This window comes from Tasmannia lanceolata, unplaced genomic scaffold (genome assembly GCF_043159265.1).
Source record: "Tasmannia lanceolata isolate RefF3 unplaced genomic scaffold, GAP_Taslan_0.1 ptg000002l, whole genome shotgun sequence".
In the NCBI taxonomy this organism is placed as follows: domain Eukaryota; kingdom Viridiplantae; phylum Streptophyta; class Magnoliopsida; order Canellales; family Winteraceae; genus Tasmannia; species Tasmannia lanceolata.
In genome coordinates, this window is record NW_027518679.1 from 54,862,146 (window position 1) to 54,882,073 (window position 19,928).

Consider the following 19,928-nt stretch of genomic DNA (forward strand, 5'->3'; position numbering starts at 1 on the left):
CTTACATAAAAGAGAATCAATGGAAGAAAACCCTTACATCAAGTTTAGCAAAAAGAGAATCAAAAGATAGGGAACCCTTACATCAAATATAACAAAAAAAGAATTAGAAGATAAGAAACCCTTACATCTAGCTTTCCGATCACAGGTTTGTTTGAGCTTACACCTTGGAGTGGATAACCTGTAAATTTATTCTAATTTTATCAAATTCATGTTTTAAGGCAGTGTCCTTTCTGTCCAGGTAATGTCCATCTATGTCTAAAATAATGTTCCCTGTGTTCAGTGTTATTTCTATTAAATTTTAAAAATCATGGGGCCCAGCATGCACTATTCATATGGACCCCATATGTTACTATTCATGTGGACCCCACATGTTACTATTCATGTGGACCTCACATGTTACTATGCTCAGCAGTTCACCATTCTTTGATTTAGTTTATTTCTTGGCTACTATGCGCAACAGTTCGCCTTTCTTTGATTAAAGTTTACTTTACGGTTACTATGCTAGCATTTCACCGTTAAAATAAGATGGGCTACTATGCTCAGCAGTTCGCATTTCTTTGATTAAAGTTTACTTTACGATTACTATGCTAGCATTTCACCGTTCAAATAAGATGATAAAACTTGCATAATCTATAGCGAGTTATCGCCTCTTATGCATGCTTTATCCTATTATTTACATAGGTGGTAGAACCAACCATATTAAATACTTTAACTATCTATATGAAAGACTTACCTTGGTAGTGATGAAGTGGATTTCCTTTTTCTTCTCCTCTTTCTCTTTTTTTCCTCTCTCTCTTACTCTTTCTTCTTTCTCGTTCTCTTTTTTCTCTCTCTTTCCTTTTATTTTTCTTCTTCTTCTCTTCCTCTATTTATAGGTATTTTTTTCAACTACCGTCTTAAATTCACAACTACTCATTAATGATAGTGGTTGTGGAGTGACCCGCTTAATCAATGAGTTAATGAAAGTGGTTGCGGTGTGTCCTTCTGGTAGTGGTTCCCACTAGTGATGGGTCCCGCTGGAGTTGGGTCCCGCTATTTGTGGGTCCTGCTTGTTGTGGGACCCGCTTGTGTGGGGCCCGCTTATGTGGGACCCGCTGTTGGTGGGACCCGCTATTTGTGGGTCCTGCTTGTTGTGGGACCCGCTTGTGTGGGGCCCGCTTATGTGGGACCCGCTGTTGGTGGGACCCGCTTGTGAATAGTACTCGGTGGGTCCTACTGTGAATAGTAATTTTGAATAGTTTATCTCAATAGTGAACTTGCATAGTATTTCTGCATAGTAATCTTACGTAGTATTTCTGCATAGTAATCTTGCATAGTGACTATTGTGAATAGTAATTATGAATAGTGACTATTGGTAATTTTTTTTTTTATATGTGTAAGTATGTACTCATTTTTAGTTGACATCTGGGACGGTGGTTTAGTGGTAGGAAGCCGTTCAATCCTCACTCAGCGTTGGGTTCGAATCGCGTACGCCCCATTATGCCAGATGTCCTCATGCCCCATTAACTCGGGAAAAAATGAGTAATGACCAATGATTACCCACCTATGAGGCCATTTTTATTTATTTGTATATATATATATATATATATTTTTTTTACCGGTTATTACAGTCAGTCTCTTTAGTATTACTCTTTTTCAAAAAGTATTGTACGGCTCACACCATAAGATGATCCAAACCATCCATTTGATGGGCCAAAACGTAAATAGGTTAATTGTGCCCCAAAAATTATTTCCATAGGATGATCCCAACCCTCCGATCTATAGAGGTTTCCATAATATGCAGTTGGTCAATGGATCAGAGGGCTAGAATCATCCTATGGAAATGATTTTTGGAGCACAACCTATTTACATTGTAGCCCATCAAATGGACGGTTTGGATCATCCTATGGTGTGGGCTGTACAGTACTGGACTATATGGGTTTACACCGTATAAAAATTATTGTTATTGTTCAACCCTCCTTTCAAAGAGAATCTGTTTTCCTTTCCTTCTACCTCTATATCAGGCACATCCAAACAGATCTCCTTGTTTTTTGATAGGTATGAAATTTAACCACGCCGTGTGGCACCAAATCTAGCCAACAACGCGTGAAATGCAACACCAGATCAGCAGACGAAGACACCCCCCCTCCTCCCCCCCCCCAAAAAAAAAAAACAAAAAACACACACACACACACACACACACACACACACACACACACACACACCCTGGGATCATGACGTGTGGCACCACGCCCTCCGCCGAATCACCCGGCCATCTCAGAGGCCAAGCCTGACCCCAACTAACCTCCAATCCTCTTTCCTGAGCCATATAGCACCTTCATGAAACTGACATCGCCAAGATCTGCCCTTAATCTTTGCTCCGCCATATTAAAGTCAGCTGCAACCAGCTGCCAATCTGTCACCACCAGATCTCCCATCCTGTTGAATCATCTTCCAAAATCGTACATGCATGTACTGCCACGCATCTCCAGCGATATACATGGTCCACATCACCATAACATCGCGCCTAGGATACCGAAACTCCGGCCTATACAAAGGGGGGACACCCCTCCATTCAAAGACACTTCCATGGTCTCATGGGAAACGAGGAAAACACAGAAAACCTTTTGTATTCCAGGATTAGGGTAAGAAACCCAACTAGGTGCGCCACCGCTCTTTTACATTCTAGTTCTCCTTTCCTCTTAGTGCCTCGGTCCGACTTGACTGCCAAAAGGTCCCCCCGCAGTTCCGACTTCGGGTGATCCTTAACCTTTGTTTGTGGGTGCAGGATACAGATCGAACGGATACCCCTCGGAAGAAGGATCGCTGATCTGGACCGCTCACACGCAGGTACAGATTCGACCAGCATCAATTTTCATATGAATCAAGGACAACATGGGGCAACAATAGTTAGGATGAAGGCCAAGGAGAGAATCTTGTTCGGTTCTATACTTCTATCTCTTTTTTCCTATCTTTTGTTTTTTTTGCTCTCGTTACATGGGTATCCTTCTTCACTAAGTCACCAAGAGAAAGAAGCGTTTTACTTCGTAACTTCTTTTCAAAAGTTGACAAGTTTGTCTCTTTTTAAAGTGATTTAACTGTCAACAATGACATTTTAGATGACAAAAATGCCCTTGACACCTTTCCCATAAAAAGAATGATCTCTCTTTTTTTGGCAGGTAAGAAGGCATGAACCCACAATCTCGTGGCTGCAACACAAAAGCCATGTTTGACAACCGTGAAAAATTATTTCATTGAAAATTTGTTGGCCCAAAGTGTGTGAGAATTGAGAAAGTATGTGACAGTGTGAGAGAGGTGAAAGAGAAAAGAAAGGGAGAGACTTGAGCTGGTGGCGGTGGAGAGAGCATCACCAATTCCTAAAAATAGTGAAAAAATTATCTATACTTAAAAATTAGTTTTTTATTTTCATGTTTTTTAGGAGCCTTTCATAATCCCCTCATTCCCACCCTCTCAAGCTTATCCAAAGATTTCTATTCCCAAGGAGAAAAACTCAAGGGCACTTTTGTAGCACGAGACTTGGTAAAATAGAGAGCAAATAGGAGCATTCTACACGGATTTAAAACTATAATCACTCGTGCATGACCTACTCACCTTCTTCATGAAAATTTTCTAAAGGATTCATTAACCGACGCCATTTTCTAAAGGATTCATTAGCTGACACCAACTAGTTTGGGACAAAGGCTTAATTGAGTTGAGTTGTGCACGACCCCACCTAGTTTTGGATTTTGAGAATTGAGTTTACTCCAAAAGTAATTATTAGACAAAATTGAAGAGAATTTTAGGTTTTACTCCAATAATTATTAGACAAAATTTTAGGTTTTACTCCAATAATTTTTACTCCAATAATTAGGTTTTAGTTTTGGACTAGGTTTCAAAGTTGCTGGCTTATCTGTATTGGAATCTTTAGAGAAAAATATAGATTGATAAAATTTGAGATGGTTTCATCATAACCATTGAATTGTAGTCAACCAATGAGACTGATCAAGAAACAGTAGGCAGGTTAAACACCAAGGGTATTTATGTAATTTAACTCCCTCTCTCTCTCTCCACACGATAATAAGGAATTTAAAAGAGGAAAGCGAGTCTACGAAAAAGACAAAAAGCATCCTTGACACCTGTGGGGCGTCAACATAGTCACTTTCCTTGACACCCGCTTCTGTTTAATTTTAAATGTAAAGGTTTACGTGGCTAAAGCTAATTGGACAAGAAAAATGCTGACTTAGTGGCCATTGATAACTGACGTGTAGGCACACATCACGATCCATTACTCAACAAAATTTCATCAATTTATCGGAAACGAGTTATATGGTGATGATATATTGGAGAGAAGATCACAGCGTCAAGACTCAAGACCAGGAGAAAAAGACAAAAGAAGTTTGGCGTAGGATGAAACACGTTAATTGTCTCACTTTTAAGTCCATAAGATGAGAAATCAAGAGAAAAATACCCGATAAATTAATTTTATAATATTTGTCGCTTTCTATGTCCTTTCCTTTGTTTTCTTTAATCCTTACTTTTTGCAATTGCGATCGTCCTTTATAAGTTCAGACTGACGCGTGTCAGTGTAACATGATCCCTCTACCGGCAGGTGCCAATTTGACACCTGGGGTGGGAATCGAGGCCGTCCGATCTGACCGTCAGTCTACAAAATTAGAAGGTGGACAGAGAGATAAATGTTAGAAAAGTTCTTCTACTTATGGAGGTTGATAAGTCCGTTGGCTTATCTCTCGCTACACAAGAAAATGAATTGACTGGTTGATTGGTTGATAATATCTAAGGTTCTTTTTTGTGGGATGATAAATTGCACCCGGTGGAGGATAATTCGCACCATATTGAAGGCAGGGTATCTGGATATGCGGCGGACTTCAAGTCTTCCAATACTTTTTAACGTCAATCATGCCAAGTGGTGCGCATTATCCTAGCGAATTTGTCATTTCTCTTTTCTTCTTTTTTGAAAACTGAAACGAATCTTTGAGAAAAGATAAAGATGGAAAAGAGGGAGTGAATGTGCACGAAAAACAAAAGGAAAAGGATAGAATAAATGTGCACGAGGATGGATGACGTGGTGCCTAAATCATTGGAATGAAATTACGGAACTGCCCTATTAGTTTTCTTGAAAGACAGGGATGCCCGTTTCTAATTTTTGAAAGCGAAGGTAGAGAGTCGTAAGAAGGAATTTGAGTAGTTCGGCTGGTTTAAAGTGGTCAAGAAGAAATTAAAAACCAGAAAAGTAAAGGGTAATTTCGTAAGGGGGTAAGGATAAAATGGTAATCCTGCAAGTGTTAGAGAGGCGGTGAGTAGTTTGGTTGGTTAAAGTAACCCGAGGGGTGGGTTAGGATTAAAAACCTAATCACAGAGGTCAGTAAAAGCGAGTGCGTGACAAATGGGGGTTGATAGGGTTATAAAAGGGAGATGATATTTTCACCCCCCTGCAGAACGAATTCGCCCCTCTTTCAACGTGGCTTGACGTAAAAAAGCGTTAAAGCTGCCCCCCCTTTTCCCGTCATAAGGGGCGAATGCGTGCTGGAGAGGGGGTGAAAATATCATCTCCCTTATAACTTATAAGAAGGCACGAAAGAAGAAGAAAGAGAGAGTTGAGAGGAAGACGAGAAACAGAGGTGGAAAAAGAGCAAAGAAACCCTAGAAATCGTTTCTCGTAAGGCTTCTCTCTCTCTCTCTCTCTCTCTCTCTCTCTCTCTCTCCAAATCACCTCTTATTATATTTTCTTTTCCGTTTTGTAGTTCTCTGTATCTTCAGATCGAAAGCTCTGTAGTATTTAGAAGAAGAGAAAGATTTGTGAATTAAGTTTGGCCATCGATCATTTAGAGTAGCCTTTTTCGACTTTCTTTTGCAGGATTTCTGGTATTACTCTGGTTTTATAGCCGGATCTTGGTACGACCAGGCTCCAAATTAGGGTTTTTACTAGTAGTTTGGAGTTCAGGCTCCAAATTAGGGTTTTTACTAATGGTTTGGAGGTCAGTCTCCAAATTAGGGTTTTTACTAGTAGTTTGGAGTTCAGGCTCCAAATTAGGGTTTTTGCAAGTAGTTTGGAGGTCAGGCTCCAAATTAGGGTTTTTACTAATAGTTTGGAGGTCAGTCTCCAAATTAGGGTTTTTACTAGTAGTTTGGAGGTTAGGCTACGAATAGGGTTTTCGCAGAGGATTAAGAGGTTTTGGACTGTTTTGCACCCAGATCTTTGGCATTTTCTCTGAAACAAATGAGGTTTTTGACTTAGATCGTTGACGTACTTGTTTTTTACAGAGAGGCTTTGAGGTTTGTAGAGGGAGAAGGGCCTTTTTAAGTACTAGTTGTGCACGTTAGGGTTTGGTATTTTCGCTGTTTCGGTGGCTAGGGTTGAAGGAAATTTCGGTTGGAGTTGTTTAATTGACGGTTCTGTATCGAAGTTGGGGGAAAGGATTGTGTCCTTTGGTTACTAATTTTGTTTTTCTGTGTTTTTCTCTTTAGTTTGATATCAGATATTTGCGCTGGAGCGATTAGGGGCACCCGGAAATATGTCGTCCTTGAGCAGGGAACTTGTTTTCCTAATCTTACAGTTCTTGGATGAAGAGAAGTTTAAGGAAACAGTCCATAAGTAAGTCCCTCTCTTTTCATCTGTTTTTGTGTCAAACAAGTTATTAGACTATCATTGCTCTGCTTTGCACTTTTGCTTATGTGGCGGCTCGATGTGAAATTTAGGTTGGAACAAGAGTCGGGTTTTTTCTTCAATATGAAATACTTTGAGGATCAAGTTCAGGCGGGTGAATGGGACGAAGTTGAACGGTATTTATGTGGGTTCACTAAGGTTGAAGACAACCGATACTCAATGAAAATATTTTTTGAGATAAGAAAACAAAAGTATCTTGAAGCTCTTGATAGGTGGGTTCTGTTTTTTTTTTTTTTTTCCGTTTTGAATTTGTTCTTGATGACATTCTGAGTATTATATCTGTGATTTTTGTTTTGTTTTTTCAGAAATGACCAGGCAAAAGCTAAGGAAATTCTTGTGAAGGATCTCAAGGTTTTTGCCCCCTTCAATGAAGAACTTTTCAAGGAGATGGCCCAGTTGCTTACTCTGGAAAATTTCAGGTGGTCACTACCGGGTTCTTTTTGATACCTATGTAACTGGAAGTTAATGCATTTTGTTCTTATTGTATGTAGGGAAAATGAGCAGCTCTCCAAGTATGGGGATACGAAATCTGCCCGGAATATCATGTTCTTGGAACTTAAAAAGCTTATTGAAGAGAATCCATTGTTCCGTGACAAGCTTACATTTCCGCCCTTCAAAACATCACGACTGCGAACTTTAATTAACCAAAGGTTTTTTTTTTTAACTTAACTGTGTCTACTATTGCCAACACAACTAGTTTGGGACAAAGGCTCTGTTGAGTTGAGTTGAGAACTGTGTCTACTATTATTTTTGGAGCAATATCTAGAACTGTGTTTATGGACCCATTGGGGTATTTATAGTTTTACACTACATCTTGTCGAAATGGAAGCCCAGAACATTAGTATCATGTATTTAATTGGTTATTGCTAGATTCCCATCACACCCTTATCATCACATGTGCAACAGAAGTTCTGGGAACAAATTTTTAATGGACTGATGTCATGAAATTTGCAGCAGCACCGGAGTTCTTAAAATTTTTACAGTACAAGTCCAGATTTCTATCTTTTTAAAGCCTTTGCTTTTCTTTAATTGGACATGTTACTCAACCATTTGGTTTGGCATTTTCAGTCTTAATTGGCAGCATCAGCTTTGCAAGAATCCTCGCCCATACCCTGATATCAAAACACTTTTTACCGATCACAATTGTGCTCCCAGCAACGGGGCTCGTGTTCCGCCTCCCACCAACAACCCCCTTGTAGGACCCATTCCTATGGCTGGGGCATTTACTCCGATTGGTGCTAATAATGTAAGAGAATTGGGTCCAACTTTCATGCATAATTATGGTTCTTACGGAGCATTTACTCATATCAAACTTCCTCACCATGCAGTCATCTCAACCGGTTGTTTCTCCATCCCTTAGTGCTATTGGAGGACGGATGTCAGGCACTAATTCTTCTTTACCACATGCTGGTATAGCAGCGGACCCCCCTGGTCTTGTTTACCCACCCAATGCAGGTGAGCCTCTTTTGCACAGGTCTTATTTCAGTCTTATTTCAGCTGTGGCTAAATGAAACTTCTAAAATCGCTTCGGAAAGATTGTTAGCTTAAAACTGTAGTATCTGGAATGCCTGCAGCTGCATTTTTGAAACACCCAAGAACGCCTACAGGTTATGATGGGATGGATTATCAATCAGCTGACTCTGAACACTTGATGAAGTGCATCCACACTGTCCAATCTGATGAGGTGCGAAAGGATATAAACATATTTGAGAAATAGATATTAGCTGGCTTTCTTTTTGGGATGTTGGTTGCTCAGTGTTTATCTTTTTGTTCCTATATAACCAACATGTTCTAACATGGTTTGTTTAGGTGTCATTCTCTGGTGCATCACATCCGCCTAAGATCTATTCGCAAGATGATCTTCCAAAAACTGTTGTGCGCTCTCTTAACCAGGGTTCAAGTGTCATGAGCATGGATTTCCATCCACAACAACAAACAATTCTTCTAGGTAGTTACTCGTATGATTTCCTTTGCCATTATTTCCTATTTTTGTACACTCGTTTCCTTATTTTTGGATTGCAAACACTTCTATTGTCTACTATGCTGAGCTTTGTTATTGTCTTCCATATTATATTTTAGTTGGAACAAATGTTGGTGACATTGGGATATGGGAAATTGGTTCTCGAGAAAGGCTAGCCGATAGAACATTTAAGGTTTGGGATGTCTCAGCTTGTTCGATGCCACTAAAGGTACGGTCTCTTTGACTTTGCATGGAAAATAGCTTCTTATGTTTGTGGAATAACGTCATAGTGGTTGAAGTGAATCTTATTGACGCAACTGCTATGATGTCTTGGCAAACAGTTTAAGTAATTAATCCTGATTTAATTTCCAGAAAACGCTGATGAAAGATGCCACAATATCTGTCAATCGATGTATATGGGGACCAGATGGATCTATAATTGGTACATATAAAAGTTTGCGTCACTTTTACGTTGTTTTTTTTATTGTGATTCTTTTATTTATTGCACGGTAGATTCATGTCTCCCGTGATAAGATTTGTCTTTCTCATAGTTATACTTTGCTATATTTTTATCTAGGTGTTGCATTTTCCAAGCATATCGTTCAGATATACACTTACGATCCAACAGGAGGGTTAAGACAGCATTTGGAGGTAGCTTCAGAGATATGAATATTTTGTTGTGTTGATAGAAACTCAAAGTATAATTTGTTGACTCCTTGTATATGGTGGTACCTGATATAGATCGATGCTCATATTGGTGGGGTAAATGATATTGCCTTTTCTCATCCTAACAAGCAACTGTGCATCATCACATGTGGTGATGACAAGACAATTAAGGTAACTACCTCGAAATCTTACATATTTGGTTTTGGAGATACACGAAGGAAGTTGATCTTGTCCCGATGTACGTAATTATATAAATGCAGGTTTGGGAAGCTGTATCTGGACGAAGGCAACATATATTTGAAGGCCATGAAGCTCCTGTATATTCTGTCTGCCCCCACCATAAAGAGGCGATCCCTGTACCTCTTCTTTTCCATGATTACTTGTGTTATTGTTAGATAATTTATTGAAAGTATGACATTGTAGCAGTAGATCATCTTTGGCACGTGGTGGATATGGAGTGGCAGCTTCTACATTGTACTTCACAATAATTGCCAATTTTATACAACTATCTCACTTTAGCTTTGTCTGCAGTTTATTTTCTCCACTGATACTGCTGGAAAAATTAAAGCATGGCTCTATGATTGCTTGGGATATAGAGTAGATTATGATGCTCCTGGACTTTGGTGCACCACAATGGCATATAGTGCAGATGGAACTAGGTGAAGTTTATGAGCCTTAAAATTACATATTTTTATTGTTGGATAAATACTTTGTCGTTGATGTTTTCTGTTACTGATTGCTACAATTATTTACACAGACACACACATATGAGCGAGCAAGTATATATATATATATATATATATATATATATATATATATATATATATATATATATATATATATATATATACATGTCTGAGGGAGAGCTCAGATAGCTTATCTGGGCTAGCGAGTATAAATAGGGTAGGTACTTTTATGTAAGCAAATGATATAGACACAACTATGTTTTGATGATAGGCCACAATCTCAGCTTGTCGCATATGCTTTAACCAGCTTTCAAAGGCTGCTAACAGCTTTTTGGGAATTGTAGCAATTGGTTGAGTTCGCACATATTATCAAAACATGTTTGTGTTAATGTCATATATATATATATATATATATATATATATATATATATATAGAGAGAGAGAGAGAGAGAGAGAGAGAGAGAGAGAGAGAGAGAGTGTCCCTGCGCTTAAGTGGCTTAAAAAGCCTCCCATTGGTCCACCTTTGCGGTCCACAAAAAGTGACCAATTGGAGGCTTTATAAGCCACTTATGCGCAGGGAGCTAGCTCCCTGCACAGCTGCGCAGGAACACTTTTCTCATATATATATATATATATATATATATATATAATATTACAATTCCCAAAAAGCTGCCAGCAGGCTCATGTGGAACAAGTAATATTACATTTTGAATTATTCTTTGAATTGTTATAGTTCTTTGAATTATTCTCAAATTCATAAGACATATAGGAAGAACTAATTTGTTCTGCATATTCTTATCATTATAGTATTTACATATTCCTATAGGCTCTTCTCATGTGGAACAAGTAAAGATGGTGACTCCCACTTAGTTGAGTGGAATGAGAGTGAAGGAGCCATCAAAAGGACATACTCTGGTCTTAAGAAACGTTCGTTAGGTCTTGTACAGTTTGACACAACCGGGAACCGCTTCTTAGCCGCTGGTGATGAATTTCAGATTAAGTTTTGGGACATGGATAAAATTAATATATTAACCACTGTAGATGCAGATGGTGGATTGCCGGTTAGTGCAACTCACTCAAGTTGACTTGCTTTTAGAATTATAGATTGTTTAATTGTTCTCTTCCTTCACGTTGCAGGGGACCCCTCGGCTGAGATTCAACAAAGAGGGATCATTGCTGGCAGTTACAACAAGTGACAATGGAATCAAAATCTTAGCAAACACTGATGGGCAACTTTTGATGAGGATGCTGGAGAGCAGGATATTTGAGGGGACTCGAGGCCCTCTTGATCCAATGAACACAAAGGTAATTGTTCATTCCCACGCTTAATTTTCTTATGGAGGTAAATTTTGTTCAATGTAACTTCAATATCGTGCATCCGTGGTTCTTGTCTAAACATGCTTTTTGGTGCATGATTGTGCAGCCTCCTATTGCTAATCCACTGACTGCTGTGACAAGTGTTTTTGCTCCTCTAGCTCCCACCTTTGACCGATCTGATAGAATGCCACCAACAGTATCTATGAATAGCTTAGTAAGAGCTGTTATGCTTTACACTTACATGTTAAACAATAATATGCAGTTGTGTTAGATTACATTGGTTAATGAAATTGCAGGTTGCTATTGACGACAACAGGATGGCCAATGTTAAACAAGATGCTGATAAAATTAAGACCCGGAAATTGGATGATATTGTTGATTCAACTCAGCTCAAAACTCTACAGTTACCCGACCCCTTGACAACTGGCAAGGTATGCTTTAGAATTGGATGTTAGGAGTCTGATTCAGCTAAGTATGCCTCGTAAGCTAATTTAAAGCCATCAAGACTCTTTTGGGAGGAAGACATGAGGTTCTTAATTGTTTTAGGAGGACTTTTTTGGTTGTAAAATGTTAAATATGGGGGTTGGGCTTGTAGCTCAATTAGTTGAGACTTTGTTTCTCATCCTTGACATTACAGGTTTAATCCAAACTTACCTACCAAAAAAATGTAAAATATGTCTTGAAATCATATTCTTTTCATATGGGAGTTAGTATATGCATGGTTGTCAAACTCTAAATAGTCGTACGAGTCAACTCCCGAGTCGAGTCGGTCTCTGGGCTTTCGAGTCGAGTCGCATGAGTGACTCGCATAGTTGTCAAACTCTTACGAGCCGTACGAGTCAACTCCCGAGTCAAGTCGAGTTGCTAGGCTTTCGAGGCGAGTCGCATGAGTGACTTGCCTCTGTTGAAAATTGGACGTTGGAACTTAGAACTTAATATTTTGTGTGCATGCAAGTCACAAGCATATAGTTATTTATATTTTTGACTTAGTGCTTTATCTATGTGCTATATTGGCTTATATTTTTTACATGCTTCATCTTTTGATATATAATTATATTTTTTTTCCAACTAAATTTCTGTTCTTGTCAAAAACTTTTACGAGGCACGGGTCATAAAATTAAGAAATCGAGTCACCGGTTTACAACTGAGTATATGACTCCTATATTCTACACTTTTCTCACTGGCTGTTACAAAGTCCTCAACAACCGATTTTGAGAAGCTTGAATTAAAGAGACGTGTGTCAGTATCAAAATCTAAAGAAAGTAAAGTGGAAGCATGTGACAAGCATCATTGAAAGTCAACATTAAGCATGTAATAAGCCTCATTGGAAGCAAACTAGAAGCCTATGGAAAAAAGTAGGGTTATAGAAGGTTTGGGTTAATGTAGTTAAGGATTACATGTAGTAAATAAGACTTTGCAAGTGATTATAGTTACATGTTTTATGGATGTATAGGTTTACATGTTTTATGCATGTAGATTTAATGTGAAGTTTTGGAAAAAAAAAATCTATATTACTTTCATTTGAAAATAAATAATGTGTTTTTAACTTTTAAATACGACTCTTTTTTAGACACGCTCCTCCAGCATTATCAAAAGGAAAAAAACTCTTCTAGAAAAGAATAATCACCAAAATAGAAAACGAGTAGGAAGAATTTGTAAAGCAAGTATGAAGCATTTGAAAATATATAATGTGTTTTTAAGTTTTAAATACATTTTTAGACACTTTGTTTCAGCATTATCAAAAGGGAAAAAAACACTCTTCTAGGCAAGAATATATTTTTATAGAATTCATTTCATAGGAAAAGTGGCAAACTTTACGGCCGGCTGCCAACTTGATGCCAACCGTCCTTTGTCCTGGCTTGGGACTCTTCTAGGAAAGAATGATCACCAAAATAGAAAACGAGTAGTAAGCATTTGTAAAGCAAGTATGAAGCACATTTACCTTAAATTTGGGAAGCGAGAATAACTTAGCTTCCAAAATGAGCTTCCCCTACAATTAGGAAGTTTCTGGTAACTATGTTCCAAACAAGGAGCGTATATCATTTTCAATTCTTTCATAGTTATTCACGGGCATTATTTTTATTATTAATCTTTATCTTATTTTCTACAAGCACTTGTTTTGGAAAATAACTTCTGATTTTTGGATTAAATATCTCATTCCAGGTATTATGATGGACACCGGTTGATTACATTTTTTTATAAACCAACCAGGTGGTCGAGCCAGAATTAGTTGCGGTTCCGATTTGGTTATGCTTCAAATTAGGTTGAATTCTGAAGTCAAATAAATAATTTTAAAATAAAGTGAAATTTAAGAAAAAAATATATAAAAATGACGAAAAGTAGAGAAATGAAACTATCTTTTTAAATGCTTCTTCAGGCAAAACTTACCTGGTGCAAATGGGATGGAATGAGGCAGGAAATGGTGGGAGTTGGTTAGGTTTTAAGCTGTAAGTTAGAATTGGAATTCTAATATAATAAAGCTTCAAAGTTCAAACCATTCAAAAAATAATAATAATAAAGCTTCAAAAAACTAATTAAAATTTTACAATTTTCTAATTTGCTTCACCATAAAATTTGTCATGCAATCCATTAATTTAATAGTTTTCCAAAATTCCAACTCAATTTTGGAATGTTGGTCAAGTAATCAAGAGAAAATCTCGATGAGACCTCTTTCTTCGGCGTGTTTTTTTATCTGTACAAATTAACTGCCCTGTATGGAAAGGTGTCGAACAGTTCAGCCATTAAACTGTCCAGTTGATTCAATTTTCACTAATTAGGGACAACTTAATCTGACAAGACTTAGAATATGGCTAATTCCGATCAAATTGGCCTGGCTTGGCCTCATCAGTTCTGTTTTGAAAACTTTGTTTGATTTGCCTAGAAGTTCGTTTTTGTCCAGTTTTCATTTTTCACTCCATCCCTTTTTAACATTTTTGTAACTCTTCTTCAAAAAAAAAAAAATCATTTTTGTAACTCTCGATAGCGTGTTATTTGTCCGGTTATAGAATTGTCATTCTCATATCTCTTGTTGCCAGGTTGTACGGCTGATATACACCAACTCTGGGCTAGCAGTGTTAGCCCTGTTCTCCAATGCAGTCCATAAGTTGTGGAAATGGCATCGTACTGATCGGAACCCCTCTGGAAAGGTTAGATTTTGTCATTTATACAGTTAAAATTGAAATAATTTATTCATGTCACCTTTTTTATAATTCCAATCTTTCCTTTGTGTTTTTCAGTCTACTCTGTCAATCCAGCCTCAGTTATGGCAACCTACCACTGGAAGACTCATGACTAATGACACAAGTGAAGCCAACCAAGCTGAAGAATCAGCTGCATGTATGGCCTTGTCTAAGAATGACTCATATGTCATTTCTGCATCTGGGGGGAAGGTTTCTTTGTTCAACATGATGACGTTTAAGGTCTATATTTGTTGTCTCCCATTTCACAAGTTTGATGCTATGAAAATTTGTTTCCTTGGTTAAATTTTCATTTGTTTCAATGTCATATGTTTGCTTCCGAATGGAGATTCCATTCTGACATTATCCAACTTGTTTCAGGTCATGACGACTTTCATGCCACCGTCTCCTGTGGCCACCTTTCTGGCATTCTGCCCACAAGATAATAATATCATTGCCATAGGGATGGATGATTCTACTATTCAAATATACAATGTCAGGATTGACGAGGTGATGCCTTTTGTATTCATATATAGACAGATATTGCCTTATTTGTACATGATTTCTAAGATTTGCTGTATATCTGATCATTCAAACCTGATAAAATATCTTGACCTTTCACAAGTCATTAACATGACAGTGTCATGGTCATTTCTTATCCTTGCACAATATTCATATGAGCCACTACTCGATGTCATTTTTGTTTATGCATTGTGGTTGGAAGTCGCATGTACCATCCAAACTGTAGATACCACGGTCTTCACTAACATGCTCGCTGTTAGAAGCGGACATGAGGTGGTCTTCCCAGGTTGGAGTGGAGTATACCTTGTAGAAATCGTTACATTTTGTAATTTATTATAACGGGAAGTGTCGGTTAACTTGTTAGCAGAATTGAGGTCAAAATAGTAATTATAATTATCAGAGAAGTCCTGTTATTTTGGTGGCCATCCATGGACAATTGGGATGTCAAACTTAAGTAAAACCGGAATTATTGTTCATTCTCATTGGCTATCGGTTACTTAGGTCTTCCACCTTAATATTCAACTCCTTTGCATGTTGGCAGGTTAAAATCAAGCTCAGGGGCCATCAAAAGCGAATCACTGGCCTTGCATTTTCCCAGTCCATGAATGTGTTGGTCTCTTCAGGGGCTGATGCACAGGTAAGTGACTGACAAAACGAATGTTTTAGCATTTTTTAAGTTACAATATTTGGTAACCATGGGAGCAGTGATTAATAATAACCGGCAGTATGATCAGTTCCAGCTTAAAGAAAATGGAAAGCTTTCTGATTTGTCTTAACCTCTTTAATTTTATCAATAGATGTTATTACAGAAAAATATAAAAAATCATTCAAAAAAAAAAGAGGAAAATATAAAATGGAAAAATACTGGTGTCTTTTTCCTTGTGGACCTACTGCGCATTGTCTGTCTTTATGTGTGCCCTAATTCTATTTTCCAATGGACTTAATTGCAGCTATGTGTATGGAGCATTGATGGGTGGGTGAAGAAAAAAGCAAGATTAATAGAAGCACCGGCCGGTCGGCCAGCTCCATTAGTGGGAGAAACCAAAGTTCAGTTCCACAATGACCAAGAACATCTCTTAGTGGTCCATGAAAGTCAAATTGCTGTCTATGATGGCAAGCTCGATTGCTTGCGTTCAGTAAGTTCTTTCCTTTACATATCAAAGTAGTCGAACTGCTTTCATCATTCTCAATTCATGTTTGGACAGATCATTCTCACTTCAAAGTAGTCGAACTCGCACCCAAGAAAATGGATATAATTGTATTTTGGATGTTGTATCATGATTTTAATTGACAAGTGCTATATTGTCAGGACTTGAGGATCTGGATATGATTTCCGACCTTTCTGTAACAAATGATAAAGATGAAAAAAAGAGAAAGAATAGTGGTGTCAGCAAGAAATCAGAGATGGGAATGGAATTTTAAATATTTCTAGACATGGGGGAAATTTTTTTATCGACTATAGTGTCTATGCAAATCACATGAAAGGATCTTTGTTCATTTACCAACTGTGAATCTTCCTAATATTTAGGGGCCGTTTGGATACATGGATTTTAGAATCCAGGTTTTAGTTTGAAAACAGTGTAAAAGAGGGTTCATGATCAAGCTGCCGTATGCTGTCCTGACAGCGTTTCTTGGAGTTTAAGTATGAAATCTAGGTTTTAGAAATATCTTCCCCATCTTGAGATTTCTAAAACCTGGAAACACAGGATGATCGCCTGCTCTCTTGCTGTCAGAAATAAGAGCAAGAAATCAGAAAACGACGGCTGGTCTCTTTCTTCTCTTGTCTCCCATCTACAATTTTGAGGAAATTCAAGATTCTAAAATCCGCGTATCCAAACGGCCCCTTAATGTTTCTGCTATACTGCTGACCGGTGGTCATTTGATGGACATGGAGTTCATTTCTATCATTTTCTGGTATAACTGATTATTTTGGCCCTGTTTCCTATGGAACTAGTGTGCAGTTTCCTTATAGGTTTTTTCCTTGTACAGTGGTCGCCTAGAGATACCCTCTCTGCTCCCATCTCAAGCGCAGTTTACTCATGTGATGGTCTGCTGGTATACACTGGGTTCTGTGATAGCGCTGTGGGAGTCTTTGATGCGGACAGCTTGAGGCTCCGATGTCAGATAGCACCCTCTGCTTATGTATCGCCTTCTATTGCTAGGTATGCACTTTAAATGTTGTCAATGTGTTTTAGTGCTCAAAATAGCGGTGATTACTTATATACCCCTTCCGTTTCTAGGTATGCACGCTAATGCCCTGTTCGTTTGGGATTATCACATCCGATTGTCAGTTTGTCACCCCCAACCCCCCAATCTGATTATTGGACTCAAAATTAATGTAATTTTGAGTCCAATTATCGGATTGGAGGGTGACAATCGGTTGCCACAAATCTGAAACGAATAGGGCTTAAATGTTGTTGGTGTGTTTTAGTACTGGAACAAATGAAACTGTTAGCGGTGATTGCAGGTTTTGGATTGACACTTCTTAAGGTCACACAATTTACTCAAATTTACGCCAGACACTATGTTACAGGAACTGAAAAAACAATTGGAAACAATTGGAAATGCTTCCAAATACTTAAAAAAACATTTGGAAACAATATCCCCCCTCCCTCGTTTTGGAATCAGTACTCCTCTGCTCTGCTCTGCTCTTATTGGTTTTTAGTAGCTTGTTGGGAAGTGTGCCAGACAATTGTAGTTCAAAATTGAGCTAGTGTAGATTTTAGCTCCCTAATCTTTATTTTGAATTTAGTAAATTACTTTCGCCATAGTGGTTGAGGATGATTTCTTTTTATAGTCATCACTACTAAGGAGTCACGCAACAATGCACGCACATGCCAGGGCTATGTGTGAAAAAGAAACTCTGATGGTGACATGGTGAGAGAGGAGTAGAGCAATGCAAGGAGTTCTTTTTAGGGTGAGAGACATGTGAAAAGAATTCTTATGGGGGGAAGGTTGCATTGTGTGTGTGTTTGAATGGCTCCTAAAAATATCAATATTTTTTCAAAAAATCTTTCTGTTGATGAATATCTATTTTGACACTGATCAAATCCTTGGGATTGTGTTGAATTTTGCAGCAACAGTTCTAGCTATCCTTTGGTGATCGCGGCTCACCCATCTGAACCCAACCAGATTGCTCTGGGCATGAGTGACGGTGTTGTACATGTGATTGAGCCCTTGGACATGGATCTGAAATGGGGTGCTCCTCCGCCTCAAGACAATGGGTCTCTTCCTTCTATCCCCATCAAACAGTTACAGGATCTGAAACTCCATATAGAAGAAGCTAAGAAACCGGTGCCATCAAGGGTGCAGAAGTGATCGCCACCTTTTTCATTTGACACCATGCAGATGAAGCCTCTGTATATATTTTCCCGCTGGAAAGTTTTTTCTGTCATTTACCTTCTCATTTCATTCTACTTTGTAGGAGTCTAGTTCCCCCCCCCCCCTATTTTCTCCTTAGAGATGCTTGGTTTATAGGAGACATGGTTCTCTCAGTTGTTAATGCTAAAAAAGACAGTGAGCAGTTGGTTTCTTTTTAAGCCTTAAAAGGATCCCTATCCGAAAAAGGTTCCATCTGTTAATGCTGTTAGTAGAAGTACTAAAAGCAGTGACTGTTTTGCTTTTGCCGTGTAGCTCTGCTTCCAATGGTTTCCTGAAACTTATGAGATATGTTTCATGCTTTTCCCTCACTTGGTCATTTTTATAAAAAGTGAGTGAGCACAAGCATTGTACTATCATGTGATTTAAGCAAAACATACAGGAAAAATTGTTAATGGGTGACACGAAAATGGGAAAATTGTGGGTGGGTGACACTCTTTTAAAAGCTTGTGAACGGAGGTCAAAACACCTTTTTCTTACATGCCTTTTGCCTAAATACCCCTCATGACAAAAAGAACAAGTTAGAGTAGAAATTCTTCTCTCTAACTTTTCACTTACCAAATTTTACTGTCAATCTCCTGCAGATTTTCCCATTAACGCCTGAAACTCACATAGTGTAAGTAAAGTTAGTATAGCTTATCTGCTCTCTTAGGGTTTGTGCTTCCATTAATGTCTTTAATAAGTGTTATTGTGTCTGAATCCTGTCTTTATTGTGTGTGATAACCCTTTTTATTGTGTTTGATAACTCTGTCTTATAACCCTTTTAAAAATGGTGACTTAGGGCTTGTGCTTCTATTATCTCTATAACCGTTGTTATAGAGTTGGTACAAGTGAGTTGAACCGCTTCTAGAGTTGGTACCCTGCTAATAAAGTTGCTACTAGTGTTTGATGACCCGAATATAGATGGTTTATGTAAACCCTTTTGTGCATGAATCACAATTTTTTACACTTGATAATCCCTTATCTGTTGTTGGGTACCCCCATTTATTTACTTGATAAACCTGTTTTGACAGTTGATACACCCCGGAGAGGCTTGGTAACCCACTTGGAGAGGGTTGAAAAGCCCTTGTACATTTTTGGTAATTCCCCTTTTAAATACTTGAAAACCCCTTTATAGAGAGTTGAAAATCCTTAATTTACTACTTGATAATCCTTTACAGAACCCTCTGTATAGACTTGAAACCCCCATTACCTGATAATCCCTTAGAACACCTTGTGTACTGACTTGCAAGCCCTCCAAACAAAGAATTTGATAACCCATTGTGTACACTTGAATACCCCTCAAAGAGAGATGAAAAGGCCCTTTTAGCAACAACTTGATAACCCCTTTCAATGACTTGATAAACTCTGTTTAGAACCCATGTTTACAATTTTAGAAAAATGTTCGAAACAATGGTTTCTCTTCTTTTACACTGTGATGGAGATTTGAAGGATGATGTTTCTTGGGAATATGTCGGGGGGAAGAAGACATTGTTATCGGTCAGCCGCGGAATCAATTTCGACGAATTTAAAGCTGCAATCCAAAGAAGAATTTGTGTTATAGAAAGGCAGGTTTTACT

The 19,928-nt window shown here is 38.2% G+C and overlaps 1 protein-coding gene across 2 annotated transcripts; it reads left to right on the forward strand.

Annotated features, from left to right (window-relative positions):
* Positions 1-5,502: 5,502 nt before the first annotated feature.
* On the forward strand, positions 5,503-18,623 carry LOC143879394 (protein TOPLESS-RELATED PROTEIN 2-like). Of its 2 annotated transcripts, none has more exons than XM_077381760.1 (26): positions 5,503-5,656; positions 6,466-6,592; positions 6,697-6,876; positions 6,970-7,083; positions 7,156-7,314; positions 7,733-7,910; positions 7,993-8,119; positions 8,239-8,348; positions 8,474-8,612; positions 8,744-8,853; positions 8,997-9,066; positions 9,202-9,275; positions 9,366-9,461; positions 9,551-9,646; positions 9,822-9,949; positions 10,803-11,037; positions 11,114-11,281; positions 11,400-11,507; positions 11,590-11,724; positions 14,329-14,439; positions 14,530-14,712; positions 14,851-14,979; positions 15,533-15,628; positions 15,942-16,127; positions 16,981-17,153; positions 18,069-18,623. In XM_077381760.1, exons 2-26 carry the CDS (start codon positions 6,513-6,515, stop codon positions 18,307-18,309), a joined length of 3,426 nt encoding a protein of 1,141 aa, XP_077237875.1. In that variant the 5' UTR covers positions 5,503-5,656; positions 6,466-6,512; the 3' UTR covers positions 18,310-18,623. The 2 variants fall into 2 exon arrangements, with proteins under 2 accessions (XP_077237875.1, XP_077237884.1); XM_077381769.1 differs by having other exon boundaries at positions 9,551-9,637.
* The last annotated feature ends 1,305 nt before the right edge of the window (positions 18,624-19,928 follow it).